Raw genomic sequence first — 15,114 nt, forward strand, 5'->3', positions numbered from 1 at the left:
GATATCCCAACAATTAGGGAGAAATCAGTTAAGAGTCTAGGACGGTGGTACAATGTGGACCTGAATGATGTTGAACAGGTTGTGCAATTTAGAAAGGATGTTGCAGAAGGGCTGGAGAAAATAGATAAATCAGGGCTCCCAGGAAAACTGAGGTTGTGGTGCTTGCAGTTTGGCTTGTATCCTAGGTTAATGTGGCCAATGTCAGTATTTGAAGTCCCATTATCTGTAGCAGAGAGAATGGAAAGGCTAGTTAGCTCTTATATTAGAAAATGGTTGGGTGCTCCCAGGTGCTTAAGCAATGTAGCTCTGTATGGGAAAGGAATGCTTCAGCTGCCAGTATCCAGTCTAACAGAGGAGTTTAAATGCACTAAGGTTAGGACAGAACTTTTATTATCTGGGAGTAAGGACATGTTAGTTAGCAATGTGGTTCCGAATCCTTCTGGGGGGAGGAAATGGAACCCAAGGGCAGCAGTGCAGGAGGCAGAGGCAGCTCTTAGGCATGCAGAAATAGTAGGAAATGTTCAATTTGGCCGGGGAGGCTTGGGGCTTGGCCCAGGCAAACCAGTGTGGAATAAAGCAGGTCTAAAGGAGAAAAGAAAGCTTGTAGTGGAACAGGTGCGTAGGCAGGAGGAGTTGTTAAGAGGGGCAAAAGCAGTTGGTCAAGCCAAACAGGGACAATGGTTGAATTGGGAAGGTGTTGAGAAGAGGAAACTTAGTTGGAGGGACCTGTGGAAGATGGAGGAAGGCCGTATTAAATTTCTGATAGGGGCGACATACGATGTGTTGCCAACCCCGCAGAACCTAAGTCTCTGGGTACAGGGCGATCAATCGTGCCCACTCTGCTCAGGTACAGCAAGTTTAAAGCACATTTTGTCAGGTTGTAGAATTAGCTTATCACAAGGCCGGTATACATGGCGGCATAATCAGGTGCTGAGAAGCTTAGCCGCAGGCATTGAGGAGAGAAGGAAGCAGGTGAATTCTGGAAGTTCTAGAAAGGAGAGGTTAGATGTGCAGTTTGTTCGAGAGGGGGAGGAAAATAGAGCTGCTAAGTCAGGGAGGAAGCAGGTAGGTGGCTGCCTGGTAGGGGCTGATGATTGGCAAATGCTGGTCGACTTGGGAGGAAAGCTAGTTGTGCCCCAGGAAATAGTTTATAGTAATCTGAGGCCAGACATTGTCTTATGGTCCATGAGTAAAAAGACTGTGCATTTTATTGAGTTAACAGTCCCTTGGGAAAATTCAGTGGAGGCAGCTTATGAAAGGAAGAAGACTAAGTATGCAGATTTAAAGACAGAATCTGAGCAGAGGGGATGGAAGACCAGGGTCTGTCCGGTTGAAGTGGGGTGTAGAGGTTTTGTTGCAGGGTCAGCTGTTTCACTGTTGAGGGAGCTGGGAGTGCATGGGCAAAATTTAAGAAAGACAGTGAGGGAGATGTCAGATGAGGCTGCTAGGTCTAGTCAGTGGATATGGATCAGGAGAAATAATAGTAGTTGGGGGGTGAAATAGGGACAGTGAGGGGGGTGGGGGGGGGCAGAGGACATGCATGCCTAACCCGGCAAGAGAAGAGGTTAAAGTCTGAACAAGACACCTCTCCTCTGCTCTGCTTTCCCCGCCCCATCTTCTCGCTCTGCCAATAGGAAGAGAACCAGGAAGTTTAGATAAGGTGGGGGTGTGGCCAGCTAGAGTCTCTCTTTGGGACCATGCGGCCTGTTCAGGTGAGTTTGCGTGGTAAGATACAGAGTTGGCTTGGTTTTGGATCTTTTTGGTTGTTTTCCTGTTTTGTTTGCTTCTTGAAGGAAATGTTAGGGTTTGTTTTCCTGCTCTGTTTGCTTTTTGAAGGAAATGGTAGGGTTTGCTGCTTCTTGAAGGAAATGTTAGAAGAGGCTGTTAAATCTAGTCTGTGGTTTAGGCCTCCACCGTCAGCACCCTCTAAATTTTCCACCCCCTACCCGAACAAGGGTCTGTATCCAATCCCTACTTTCATCTTTTGACTCTACCTCTTTATTTTCTATCCCCTACCCGAACCAGGGTTTGTATTCCCACCCCGCTTTTTCTTGGTGCAGTTGGTGAGAGGCAGGGGTAGATGATGGTAGTGTGGCAATCGGCAGTTACATGTGGCATCTAGGCCTGTGGTAGCATTGTAGCAGCTAACAATAGCTAAAGCGGTGAGAGTATGATAGTATCTTAGCAGTTAGTATTGGTAGCTAGCAATTAACATTAACAGTATAGGTGAATCTAGCTTTATTGTCTTCTTCTGTTCCTCTTAGCAGGTAGCGGTTAGCACGTAACATTAGCTAAATGGTAGCATCGGAACTGTATTGTCTTCTTCTGTTCTTCCTAGCGGTTAGCATTAGCATTAGCAATAGTTAAATGGTAGCATCGGTACTGGCCACTACCTGGAGCATCTCTGGGTCAGTTGAACGTGGCGGTGCTGTTTGGATTGTGTAGGAGCAGTGTGAACTGGCACTAGGGGGGGTGACTCTGGGACACCGGAGTTCACTGCCTAACCTCCTGGAGGTGTAGTGGGACTAAGTAGGCGAAACACTGTTGAAGGGAGGTTTCCACCTGATGACCCCCAGAGACGTGTTAGGAATCACTGCTCTTTGGCAGGTATAGAGGCAGATTAGAGCTCCAAGGTTCTTCACTGAGAATGAATCCTCTTTTTGAGCACAAGTATCTTGTGTTTAAATTAACTGGGAGTGGCAGCTTTGAGTGAGAGCGAGCTGCTAGGTTTCAGCAACCAGGCTTCAAGATGGCGACAGCCGGAGCCACTGTCACTGAGTTGCACAATGGCTCCTCAGAAACCTATGGGTGATTTCATGGAAACTACATCCATGTTCTATGCAGTATAATTAAGTCCTACATTATGCCCCCCTCCAGCTGAATCACAGATCAGCTCTTTCTAATGAAGAATTTAAATTGCAGCTCAGTGATTACATATGAAGAATAATTAATATTACAGTGACAAAATCCTATTGTTTCCTCTCGTTATCATCCACACTTCAGCCACAACTATCCAATGGCTGCTGCAGCTTCTCATTAACTAACAATGAGCCTGGAGCCACTAATGCTGTCAAAAGAAAACTGATATGATTATTAGATGATTTATGTCTGGTTTCAGCCCAGAAAACCTGAAGAGGGGCGATGAGCTCATTTCATAATGGTTTTTGACATTTTTTTTAGTGTGGATATTCACAGTGGCAACCCTTTGAAGTCTAATTCAGTCTGTTTATTCATACATCCATGTTGAAATTTGGCCAAAGTATCTGTGTGTGTGCTGCAGAATAATAAAATGTTGTGACAGGAAGCTTGTTGAAGCCTGCAGTCCCTCAGCATCACATGAAGAAGAAATTACTTGTGTTTGGTCTGGTGGCTTTGGGAGGTGAAAGGTCTAGATGGAGGTTCACTGTTGCTGCTGCTGCTATGCTACAGCTGCTGCAAGGCGTGTTTATGGTTTTGATGATGTTTGTATGTGCCTAATGAAGATGTCTCATTGTGTTCATGTGGGAGTTTTGTTCAGTCCTGTTCTGATATTTGCTGATGATCATGTTTTATTCATCAGCAAACTGTAAAAACTGAGAAACTTATCAACAAGCGAAGAGGACCCCGGTGCTAACACTATGATGGAGCTGGTTAAAATTAAATTCACCACACTGAAGTCTAAAGTCAATAAACAAGTTGAGTTTTTGTGAACTTTGACATTCAAACTTGTGCTGTTAATAGCAAACCGCCTTCACAGTGCTAACCTTAAAGGGAACAGAGCAGCAATGAGTCCAAAACAGAGGAAGCTAGCTACCCATTAGCTGTGCTGCACTGCTCTCGTTTGTATAATCCCTCTCTGACAGAGCACAAGCTTTAAGGTTTTGGCCTGTTTCTGTATTTGACGTTGGGACTGAGTTTAGTGCTTGTTGCCACATTTGATCACACGACAAATGTTTGATTGTGAAGCTACTTGTTATGTCATATTAAATTGATGTTTTTCTCTCTGTGGCCATCAGGTACAAGGCGATAGTGAACCCGATGGACATCCAGACATCCAGCGCCGTCTTCTGGACGTGTCTGAAGGCTGTTTCTATCTGGCTGCTGTCCGTCCTGCTGGCTGTCCCTGAGGCCATTTTCTCACAAGTTGTCACCATGCAGGTAAAATAAAGACACTGAAGATACAACGAATGCTGCTGCACTGATACAACAACCACCACCGAACCACTGCGGCTAAGCTCCGGACATTCTTCTCAGGGAATCAGTTCTGCTCTGGTTCTTTAGGATTGCCAGACTCGACTTGGGGTTACTATCATTATACTATCCTTTATCAGATTTTAGTGGAATCACGTACGTTGTATCATGATGATACGATCATCTTATGTGAAACATTGTCTAAACATTGATACTGTTGTTAGGCGGTTGCAGTTTCCTTAGAATCAGGGACCAAAACTACTTGGTTCAGGAAGAGATCATAGGTTAAAATACATCACTATTAACATGCGCTACGTAGCTTATGTAGCGAAAAATAAGTCAACATTAAGTTATATGGTGAAGTTGTTACTAAACAGTTGCTTATTTCCACATCCAGCTGTTAAGAGAGCAACATTTTAATAATTTGGAGTCGTGTTTGTGTCCACCTGATGACTCTAAGCTCAATATTTACTCCTGTAGCTCTGCTGTTGGTGTTTTTTTTTTTTTTTTTTTTTTTTAACCTTTATTAATGCCACATGATCTCCACAGCCAACAATAACCATCGAGAGCCCATGTTGAAAGGAAGGCACTCAGATTAATCAATTAAACAAAAACAAAGGCATTATGCTGATTACAGATGTGGTCACGACACCACCCGAAACGCTGCAACCTGTTAACACTCTGTAGGGTTTGCTCCTGAAATCTGTCGGCACTGATCGTTGTGACACAATGATCAAACGGCGGCTAACAGCGGCTACATTTAACCATGAGCACGTAATGTGAGTGTAACAGACTGAATGTGTGCTGTTCATCACTTCCTGTTGAAGGTTCATCACTGCGCTGCATCGAGTTTCCCGTCAGACAAACAGCTATAAACTCTTTCAGAGTCAGATTTATGAATGACAAGTGCATCTGTTTAACTCCTCAGTCTGTTTTATGATCTTTACGCATGTGTCCTTCTCTCTTTTCCTCTCCTCCCTTAACTCCTCTCCCTTTTTCTTTTCCTGTGCTTGTTTCATCTCATCTCCTAATTTCCTCTCATCTCCTTGTCTCCTCTCTTCTCCTCATTTACTCTCCTCTCCTTTTTTCCTCGGCCATGTACCCTTTCCTCGCCTCCTTTCCTCATTCCCTCTCCTTTCTTCTCCTCTCCTTGTCTCCTCTCCTCCTCTCCTCATTCCCCTTTTCTACTTGTTACTCTCCCCACGTCCTCTCCTCTGTCTCCTTTCCTTGTTTTGTCTCCACTCCTCTCTTCTCTCTCCTCCCCTCCTCTCTCCTCTCGTCTCCTCTGACCTTTCACCCTCCCTCCTCTCCTGTCACGCTGCCTCCTCCACGTCCTCCACTGCCCCCTCCTCTCCTCTCCTCTGTCCTCTCTCCTTCTCTGCTTTCTCCTCTCCTCTCCTCTGTCCTCTCCTCTCTCCTCTGCTTTCTCCTCTCCTCTCCTCTGACCTTTCACCCTACCTCCTCTGCGTCCTCTACTGCCTACCCTCCTCTGTCCTCTGTCCTCTCTTTTCTCTCCTCTCCTCTCCTCTCTCCTCCCCCACTCCTCTCATCTCCTCTCTCCTTCTCTGCTCTCTCCTCTCCTCTCCTCTCCTCTCCTCTCCTCTCCTCTCCTCTCCTCTGACCTTTAACCCTCCCTCCTCTCCTCTCACCCTGCCTCCTCCACGTCCTCCACTGCCCCCTCCTCTCCTCTCCCCTCCTCTGTCCTCTCTCCTGTCCTCTCCTCTCTCCTTCTCTGCTTTCTCCTCTCCTCTCCTCTGACCTCTCACCCTACCTCCTCTGCGTCCTCTACTGCCTCCCCACCTCTCTTCTCCCCTCCTCTGTCCTCTGTCCTTTGTCCTCTCTTTTCTCTCCTCTCCTCTCTTCTCTCCTCCCCCACTCCTCTCATCTCCTCTCTCCTTCTCTGCTCTCTCCTCTCAGGGTCACAGAGACAACACTAATGTCACCTTTGTGAACTGCGTGCCCTACCCGCTGTCCAATCAGATGCATCCGAAGATTCACTCAGTGATGATCTTCCTGGTTTACTTCCTGATCCCTCTGGCCATCATCTCGGTGTATTACTACCACATCGCCCGCACACTGATTAAGAGCGCCCACGACATGCCGGGGGAAGTCAGCGAACACACCAAAAGACAGGTGACTGATGGATGAATGAATGAATGAAAGAGAAATGCAGTTTATGGCACGTGAGGTCCTTCTGTGGTGAGAAAAAGCTTCACGTAGTAAAGAAAATTACTAAAAAATGAAGAGAAGCACAAATGAGCTGCTAATTGTGCACTACAGAATACGTAATAAGCCCAAAAATGCACTTGACACACACATTAATTGATTTTGTTTGTTTTAATGCAACAGGTCACTGACTGAAGTTTGAAATGACACATGAACCAACCACTGAGCGCGAAAAACAAGCAGCTGCTCTGTCAGAAATAAAATAGAAGAACAGCTGATGCATTTATTTAAATCAATCCGGATGTCCTTATACAAGCCAATAACACCCATCCACAGACCCCCCAATCAGACAAGGAAGAACACGAAAAAGAAAAAGCTCAGGAAGAGCAACAGACGAGGGATCAGACACGTGATGGATGTGTTTTCTGAGCCGCCAAACAAACCACAGGCTGAAAAGATTGATTGCTCATAAATAAATGAACATATTGATCTTTACACTTTACACCTGCTGTAAATGTCAAAGTCAGTTGACAATGTGACAACAGGCCAATACTTGCATGATTGTGTGCATGCACCAGCCTTAATGTCCCGCATTTGCAAGCTTCGTTTCGTGCCAGCTGAATCTGGGAAAGGTGAGACGGATGTGCATCGAATGGGCGAAAAAAAGATGCTGAACAAAAAAGAGTTTCATGATGCAAACGTCAAGAATTACAACATTACATTTCCATTGTTTTTGCATGTATTGTATTACCTGTTGCTCTGTGAGAAGGATGCTGTTGGTTTCTCTGGTAACGTTAAACAGAGAAAATAAACGCCGCCTGAGCTGAGCTTTGTTAGCTAGATTTGACTCGTGGGTTGCACTCCAGTTAGTCTGAAGGAAATACATGCTAGTTTCCATTCTTTCAAACTTCCATCCATTATCTATGCACTGCTTAATCCTCTGCAGGGTCACGGGGGGGGGGGGCTATCCCAAGGCGAAGGCAGGGGACACCCTGGGCAGGTCACTAGCCTACCACAGGGCTACACATAGAGACAATCAAGCATACCTCTCATTCACACCTACGGACAATTTACAATCATGAATTAACCTCAGCATGTTTTTGGACTGTGGGAGGAAGCCGGAGAACCCGGTGAAGACCCACGCTGCACAGGGAGAACATGCAAACTCCACACAGAAAGATCCCAGGCGTCCCTACTGGGACGCAAACCAGGGATCTTCTAGCTGTGAGGCGACGCTGCTACCCACCGAGCCACCGTGCAGGCCCTTTTTCAAATTTGATTTTTATTTTAAAAAGTGTCCCCTGACAACAAAACTAGTCAAGAGCAGATTTCTTGCTCTTGCTGAAGTGAACCAGTCTAGAAGTTGAGTTTAACAGGATGGACTGGGACGCGATGCTTTTCGCACCCACACCTCCCACTCCCACGGCTTCAGTAAATATTTCAGCCATGAGGGAGGTTTAGTGGAGGACTGTGGCAGCCAGAGTGAGTAATCACTTTACACCAGCTTGATCTTCACAGATGGAGGAGAGGTCAGGGGGAGCTGAATTTTTTAGAGATGGATGTGATGATGGCGATGATACATTCAGTAGGATCCGTTTCAGATCCAGTCTTTTGTTGCTCCCGTTCCAACTTGTTTGAAACGTTGCTGCATCAAATTCAGAATAAGGAGATACTTACAAAAATCAAAGAAGCTGATGAAGAAAAGCATTAAATATATTGTTTTTGTGCTGTTTTCAGTTGAGTTTATGTCAAAAAGAATCAGCAAGTGATCACATTCTGCGTTTTACACGGCACGGTTTTTGGAATCAGAGTTGCAACACAACCAGTGGTCGAGTTGTATTTGTAATTACGACTTGCTTTTCTTTTTTCATGCTCTGTGCGGAGCCCATTATCTGTAAGTGTCATCCTAAAAACACATGAATACTAAAGAGGGAAGTCGTCTCTCTGCCGCAGCCCCGAGAGTCTCTGCGGGTCTGAAGGGGACTCTTTGCAGTTGAAGTTGACCCCGACACACTCAGGGTTAATGGAGAGTCGCTGACAAACAAGCAGTGAATCAACCCCTGAGAGCTGAGAGAAGAGCAGGATCATCGGAGATAATCACAGAGATATGAAAAATACCCGCTGATGGTCCGCCAGTGTGTGAGGCACACTAGAGCTAAAGATCTTTACAAGCAGGCAGTCATAGATTGTAAAGATCAGAAGCAAAAAACAGCCTGAGAGATATTCAAAATATGCCCCAATGAGACGTTATTGATCAATTTGTCTGTTCCCACGACGGAACCACCACATCTACTCTGTGGAGAAAAAACACAAGCAACACATGCTTCTGTTTCCCAGATCTCATGGCCACATGTATGTGGACGCCCCTGTCTATGCACTTTTGGTCCTTTGGCTTTTGGTGTGTTTTAAGCTTATTGCTGATTGATTCAGCATGCAATAGTGTTCCTCTTATTATTTCATACTAGTTTAGAAGAGACCCTTTCCTGTTTTAATACAGTGCCCCCATGCACAAAGCGAGGTCCTTGAAGAAATGGTTCTGCTAGCACTTTATACGGCAGTTCCTTAAATTCCTGTTGGTTTCACTGGAGGTTTTGTGGAACGAACCACTTCAATGGGCCCTATTTATAACAGTGTCAGTGTTCAGTTGGTACAGTTTCACTTCATTAGTTCCAGGCAACAGTGCACAGCAGGTCCGGTGAACATGCAAAAGATGTATAATTTGGCAAGCACACAATTCCACACACATGAAGGCTAAATTTTTAATAATTAATTAATTAATTAAGCAGCTATTACCTCTGACTTCTCAAGAATTAGCTCCAAATTACAAAGCAAGTTCCAGGAAACTTTCAACCATTTAGTAGGAAATGTTTGGAAGTGACAGACTTTCCCTCTTTGTTGTGGACTTGACTGGTCCATCCAACCTGTGAGCCGGACCTGATCGCCCAACATCAGTGCTGGACCTGAACGGGAGCAAATCAGGCTCAACATCTGGAGGAAAGACTGAAATCAGAAGCGTGGAGGCAGATAAAGCAGCACATGAACGATCATGGTTTTAGAAACCGTTTTTAGAAACAGTCGATAGCAGCGTGTGATAACAGATTGATTCTCATGTACCCTGCCCATCAAATACATGAAGATCTTTCCCTCCTTTTTATGTCTCTTCGTGTCTTCCCCCCTTTGTGTCTCGCTCTGTCACGTCACATCTTGTGTTTAATTCATCTCATTACAGTTGAATCCATCTCTGCCCTCTCGTGGGGGAGCGATGCTATCGGCCCTTTCTTAAATGAGAAAAGCCTCTTCACACGCCGCCTGTATCTCCACATCTGTTGAGGTTGGAAGCCAATTGCTACATTAACTGCAGACGCCCACGTCAATACCAAACACGCCTACTATCTTATCTGAGAGCAGAGCTAATTCATTATGTTCCCAGAGATAAGAAATAGATTAGCGGGCACACGCACACACACACACACACACACGCACACACACACACACACACACACACACACACACACACACACACACCAGAATGGGAAGCTACAGTTCAGCCCACGACATCTGAAAACACTCATGTTGGTGGTTTTTGATGTTCATTTGGAAAAAAAAAAAAACGCTTATTATCAAAGATATGATATCCTCACAAATACATTCACACATGTACAAATACTTATGTAGATAAGATAAGAAAAACTTTAATGGTCCCACGCTGGGAAAAGTTGTTAAAAAGGAGATGTAGGAAAGAAACAAATAGAGAATAAAAAGGATTCAATACAAAATCAAACTATATATATATATATGTAAATTATAGAAAATAGAAAATATATAACAAAGTAAAAAATATATAAGTGAAGTATATATAAGTAGTAAAAAAATCTGTAAGATGGCCCAAGATACTAGCACACATGTAATGTTAACATACATGCTGTATATTCAGAAATACATTCATTTAATGCCAACAAGAGCTTATGCAGGAAAGCTAAAGGTTTGTGTAGGGACCTCTCCTAGAAACTCAAAGCAGGAGAAAACAGAATTAAATAAATGAAATAAGTAAGAAGGGTCAGAAAGGCTACTACAAAATGAAGAAAAGAAAGGAAAAGAAAGTTAGAATTTAGCCACACAGGAAGATGAAGATGTTCAGAGGCTCACCAGGCGAGTGCTGGGATCAAATAAATGAGACGTTTTCTTTAGACGTGTTCTGCTGTATTCGTGAGGAGAGTTAACAGAACAGAACGCGCTGGTGGTCGAGAGGAAACAGGGTCAAACCCGGCGGTCTCATCAGAGGAGGCTGCCTCGCTATCGGGGTCCTCCTCCTTCTTCCCTGTGTCACTCTCACTCTCGAACAGCAGCGACGAAACCTCGTTGGCAGAAAACCTTTGCTTAAAGGTCATTTTCAGTGCAGAGAGAGAGAAAGAGGAGTGTTTCGAAGGCTGCTGAGCAACGTGTTTCCCCTCCGACCCGGCACGGGAAGCATCAGCGTTCTCCCATGTTGTGGGAACCATCAGAGGTTCTCAGCAGTGCTTCAGGTGTGGTTACGTTCGGTTAAAGCTCTAAAGCATCAAGACGGTTTATAAAGATTATAAAATTTCAGCCAACACAACCAAAATAAGTGTGTGAAAAAGGTTTCAAGTTCCTTCACACAGTTAAAACAGCAAACTGAGCCCACAGAGCACAGATGCATTAAAAACATGTGAACTTTAACGTTGTTAGATGAAATATGATGCAAAAAAAGCTACCTGTTCATTAATTTAGAGAGACTAAATTTTTACTGGAGTCAAACTGACCCCAAAGATAATATGAGAGTTAAATAATATTAATATAACAGACTGTTTTGCACTGGAACTGCATTTTAAATTTGGTACAGAAAGACCGACATTCTAATGTTTTAGACATTTAAATTCAGAATAATACTCGTCTGATTCTGTAGGTGGATATTGGGACATTAGTGTGTATGTGTGTGTGTGGATGTTTGTTACTCATGTTGTGGGGACACAAATCTGTTTACACAGTCACATTGTGGGGACTCGCCTTCCTTATGGGTTCCCCGTAATGTAAGTCATTAAATGTTAGGGTGAAGGTTTAAGGTTAGGTTTAGGTTTAGGTTAGTGTTAGCCAAGCAGTGGTTATGGTTCTAGTATAGGAAATGAATGTCAGTGTATGTAGGTCCTCAAAAATGATGGAAACATGACTGTGTGTGTGTGTGTGTGTGTGTGTTGGAAAAAGACCTTGAACCCCATTAAAGAAAACACTCATAGCATCGCTCCATGGCTTCAGACCGAAGGATGTACTTAGCTGTAATGAAGTGAAAGAGCGACGTGACGGAGGAGCATCTCTAACGTTCAGCAGATGTTGGAGGTTAAATGCAGCTGAAACTAACTCCACAGGTTTGTAGTTATCAGCGTTTTAAAGGCAGGTGGGCAAGCTAAGCGTCTGCAGCAGCCCCTCACGTTTACCGACGTGGCGTTTTAATGTGACAGCAGAGGAGACGCGACATGCAGCATGTATGGAAGCTCATTTCAGATAAAAAATTAGAAATCATACAAATAATACACATGCAGAGATAAACTGTTGACAGACTGAACCAGAGCTATTGTGGACCTATAGGACAATGATACGGTACGGGATGTGGTTACCATGACAGCAGATACAGTGTCATAGAATTCTCTGTGTTTTCTGAACTCAATTTTAATCTTTATATATATTTAAGAGTTCAGTGTTTTTAAATTTGTTTTAGGAAAACATACATTTGAATGAAAGACTATTAAATAGTAATAATAGTGAAATAAATTCAGTTGCAGTCTTTGCAGTGTGGAGCTTTGAAACAACATTTTAGGGAAAATAAGTGAGTTTAAAAAATAAATAAATAAAAAAAATGAGTTATGAGCTTCTTTTCAGGCTCTCCAAAAAAAAAATAAAAAAAAAAATTACAAGACGGAGAAATTTGGAGTGTGTTTCCATTTTTCTACATTTTGTAAGCTGTCGTATCAGCAGTATCAGACAACCTGTGTAACACCTGGAAGGCTCTGATTAAAACTTGTGACCAGCGTTAAACACTACTTTACTTCAGATGACTCATTACCGACTCTCCACTTCAGCTGCAGGCTTGACTCTTATTTTAAGTGACAGCTCCAAAACAACAAAATCATTTGTGCTCAGGTGTTTGACAGAAAAAAAAACCATAAAAACTATTATCTGTCAGGAAGGTGGGGACTTAAGGGGAAACTAGGAGGGAAACTAAGAGGGGAACTAAGGGTTGAACCCAAATGCAGACAAACAAAGGGGACGTAGACTATGGATAAACAATAACACGCAACACAACGAGACAAGACTAGGGCAACACAATCAGGACATGAACACAGACAAACCAAGGGAGGCACTAGATTTAAATTAACAAATTTATTAATCACAAATAAGACACACCTAAGGGAACTAACACAAACTCTAAGGGCTAGACACACAAGGCTACACAGGGAAACACTGAGCAACTGAAAAAAGCACTAACACAAAACCTGGCGGAACTACGACAAGACAAGAAACTCAATTACATAAACTGTGGGAGACTATAGACATGACTAGGAATAAACTACAAATAAAATAAAGAACAGAAAACGCTCCCGAAGGAGGAAAACACAAAAGCTATGATATGCAACAAACAGAACTAGGTAAGAAAAACTATCAACTCAAAGTTCACTCTTAAAAACAGAATGAAACAAGAATCTAATATCAAAAGTACTCAAACACAAAATCTCTCTTTATCGAGGAAAACAAATCGGCAAGCCACAAAACTATGAAAAGAAAACAGAAACTAAGTTATGCACGTTCAAACAAATAACACGCACGACAGGACAATACTGAGGGCGGGGAACACTACATAAATCAAGACCTGGACATGAACAAAGTAAACTCACTTACATGGACTGAAACAAAGGACAAGAGCAAACCAAGGAGACATACACATGAAACACGACACGGACGTGATCAAAGATAACGCAGCACAGAAACACTTACGTGAGACCAGACTCGGACATGACAAAGAAACCACACAACAAACACTCACGAGGGGACTATGGCATGGGTTATAGCAAGAACACAGACTATGACTTTGGCTAAGGTTTCTCAGACAACGAACCGACAAGGACAAAGGGAAGACACGGACTTAAATACACTAGGGGCAAACACTAATGACGCACAGGTGGAAACGATCAGACAATCACACGGGAGGGAAAACACAGGAAGTAAAGTAACAAAAGGACACATAACATGAACCTTCAAAATAAAACAGGAAGTAACGAAAACCAGGCAAAGACAAGACACAATGGGAAACTTAACAAAAGTACCAACAAGACAGGGCAAGGGTAGAGAACTAAGACAATACAAAATTCTTACATAAAACATGGCATGACTATGGACTAAGACAAGACTCAAGCACATAACACATGGCATGACTAGAAGACATAATGAATACACAGAGTAGAACAGAGAAACGAACATGAACAAAGAACACTACAATGAACACTTACAAACTGAATAAGGCAAAACATCGAGAGGAAAACTAAACAAAACCGCCGTGCATGGCACGGGTCATGACATTATCATTTTCTGTGAGATTTGCAGGATCAATCAGACTGGAGGCTCTACGGACATCGACTTAGCAGGTGGTGCGGACTGAACTCAATTATTGCCGTGCAACATCAAAAGCGAACAGAAAACAGCTTTGCTTAACCCCCACAGGAGGTCCAACAAATGTCAAAAATACTGGTAATGACTAATGAAAAATCTGAGGCAGAAGGTGGGAAGTGCTATTGATTTTAGATACGGGTCAGCGTTTTGGTATGCAGAGCTTTCCCACACTTCACATAAACCAGGTAATTGCTCGTGATGATCTGTTCACCTTCACGTCCAGCAAACGGGGTTCAACTCCCGACACCGCTGAGGATGTTTACTGTTGTTTCTGAAGTCATCATTTTACTAAAGAGCTTTTAGTTTTGCATGAAGAAAACCTTTCCTTAGTCCATCCTTTTAAAGATAAAGTCAATTTGTATTCGGATTTTGTTTTTGACAGTTTGGGGGCAGATAAACCTACAACAAAGAGTTCTGAAGTATCGACACTAAAAGGTTCATTTCAAGCATCGACTTCTGAAAAAGTGGCAAAAACTGCAGTTCCTCGAGTGGCCACTTGAGGCTGGCTCCCAAGGCGAGTTAGTCCCCATAGAGCCCCATATAAAAACGTTTGGTACCTGGAACAAAAAATAGTTTTACTTCCACATTCTGCAGACACAGCACCATCCACCTGATGGACGTAAATCCAATTTTCACTCTCTTTTAGCTCAGGTTTGGTCTCCATCGACTCCTGCCAAAAATATCCGTCTCTTTTCTCCACCAGCTAATCTCTAACTGTTTGCGTCTGCTGTTCGCTGCCGAGCAGGTCGTGCACGTTCCCTCCGTCAGAGCTTCAGCTGCTCTCATTTTCAGTGTTTGCCGCTGAAAAGCTCTGCTGAGATGCTGAGCTGGTGACGATTCTCCCGTCACTGAGACTCAGTCTGTCACATTAGAGTATGGAGTCGTCATCCGATTAAGAAAATGTTATTCGTGGAGCTTTAATTTAAAATCAGTCGTGCTTTTGGCCTGTTCTTGAGGAAAAATTAGAATTAGATTTACATTTGCTTTACTTCGAGTGTACGCAGTCGAGGCTTTCGTTTCTGTTAGCTCGTGCTTACTGAGTCGGCAGCGCAGCAGCAGCATGTGACAAGTGACAGCTGATTGACAGCTGCAGGATTTGAC

General features: G+C 43.5%; 1 protein-coding gene across 1 annotated transcript in view; it reads left to right on the plus strand.

Annotated features, from left to right (window-relative positions):
- Window positions 1-15,114, plus strand: part of nmbr (neuromedin B receptor) — a 53,303-nt gene that overhangs the window by 21,901 nt on the left and 16,288 nt on the right. The window contains exons 2-3 of the mRNA XM_041959096.1: window positions 3,996-4,137; window positions 6,088-6,303. Coding sequence (XP_041815030.1) covers window positions 3,996-4,137; window positions 6,088-6,303 — 358 coding nt within the window. The remainder of the gene's footprint in view (window positions 1-3,995; window positions 4,138-6,087; window positions 6,304-15,114) is intronic.

Source organism: Chelmon rostratus, chromosome 18, assembly GCF_017976325.1.
Source record: "Chelmon rostratus isolate fCheRos1 chromosome 18, fCheRos1.pri, whole genome shotgun sequence".
Lineage (NCBI taxonomy): Eukaryota > Metazoa > Chordata > Actinopteri > Chaetodontiformes > Chaetodontidae > Chelmon > Chelmon rostratus.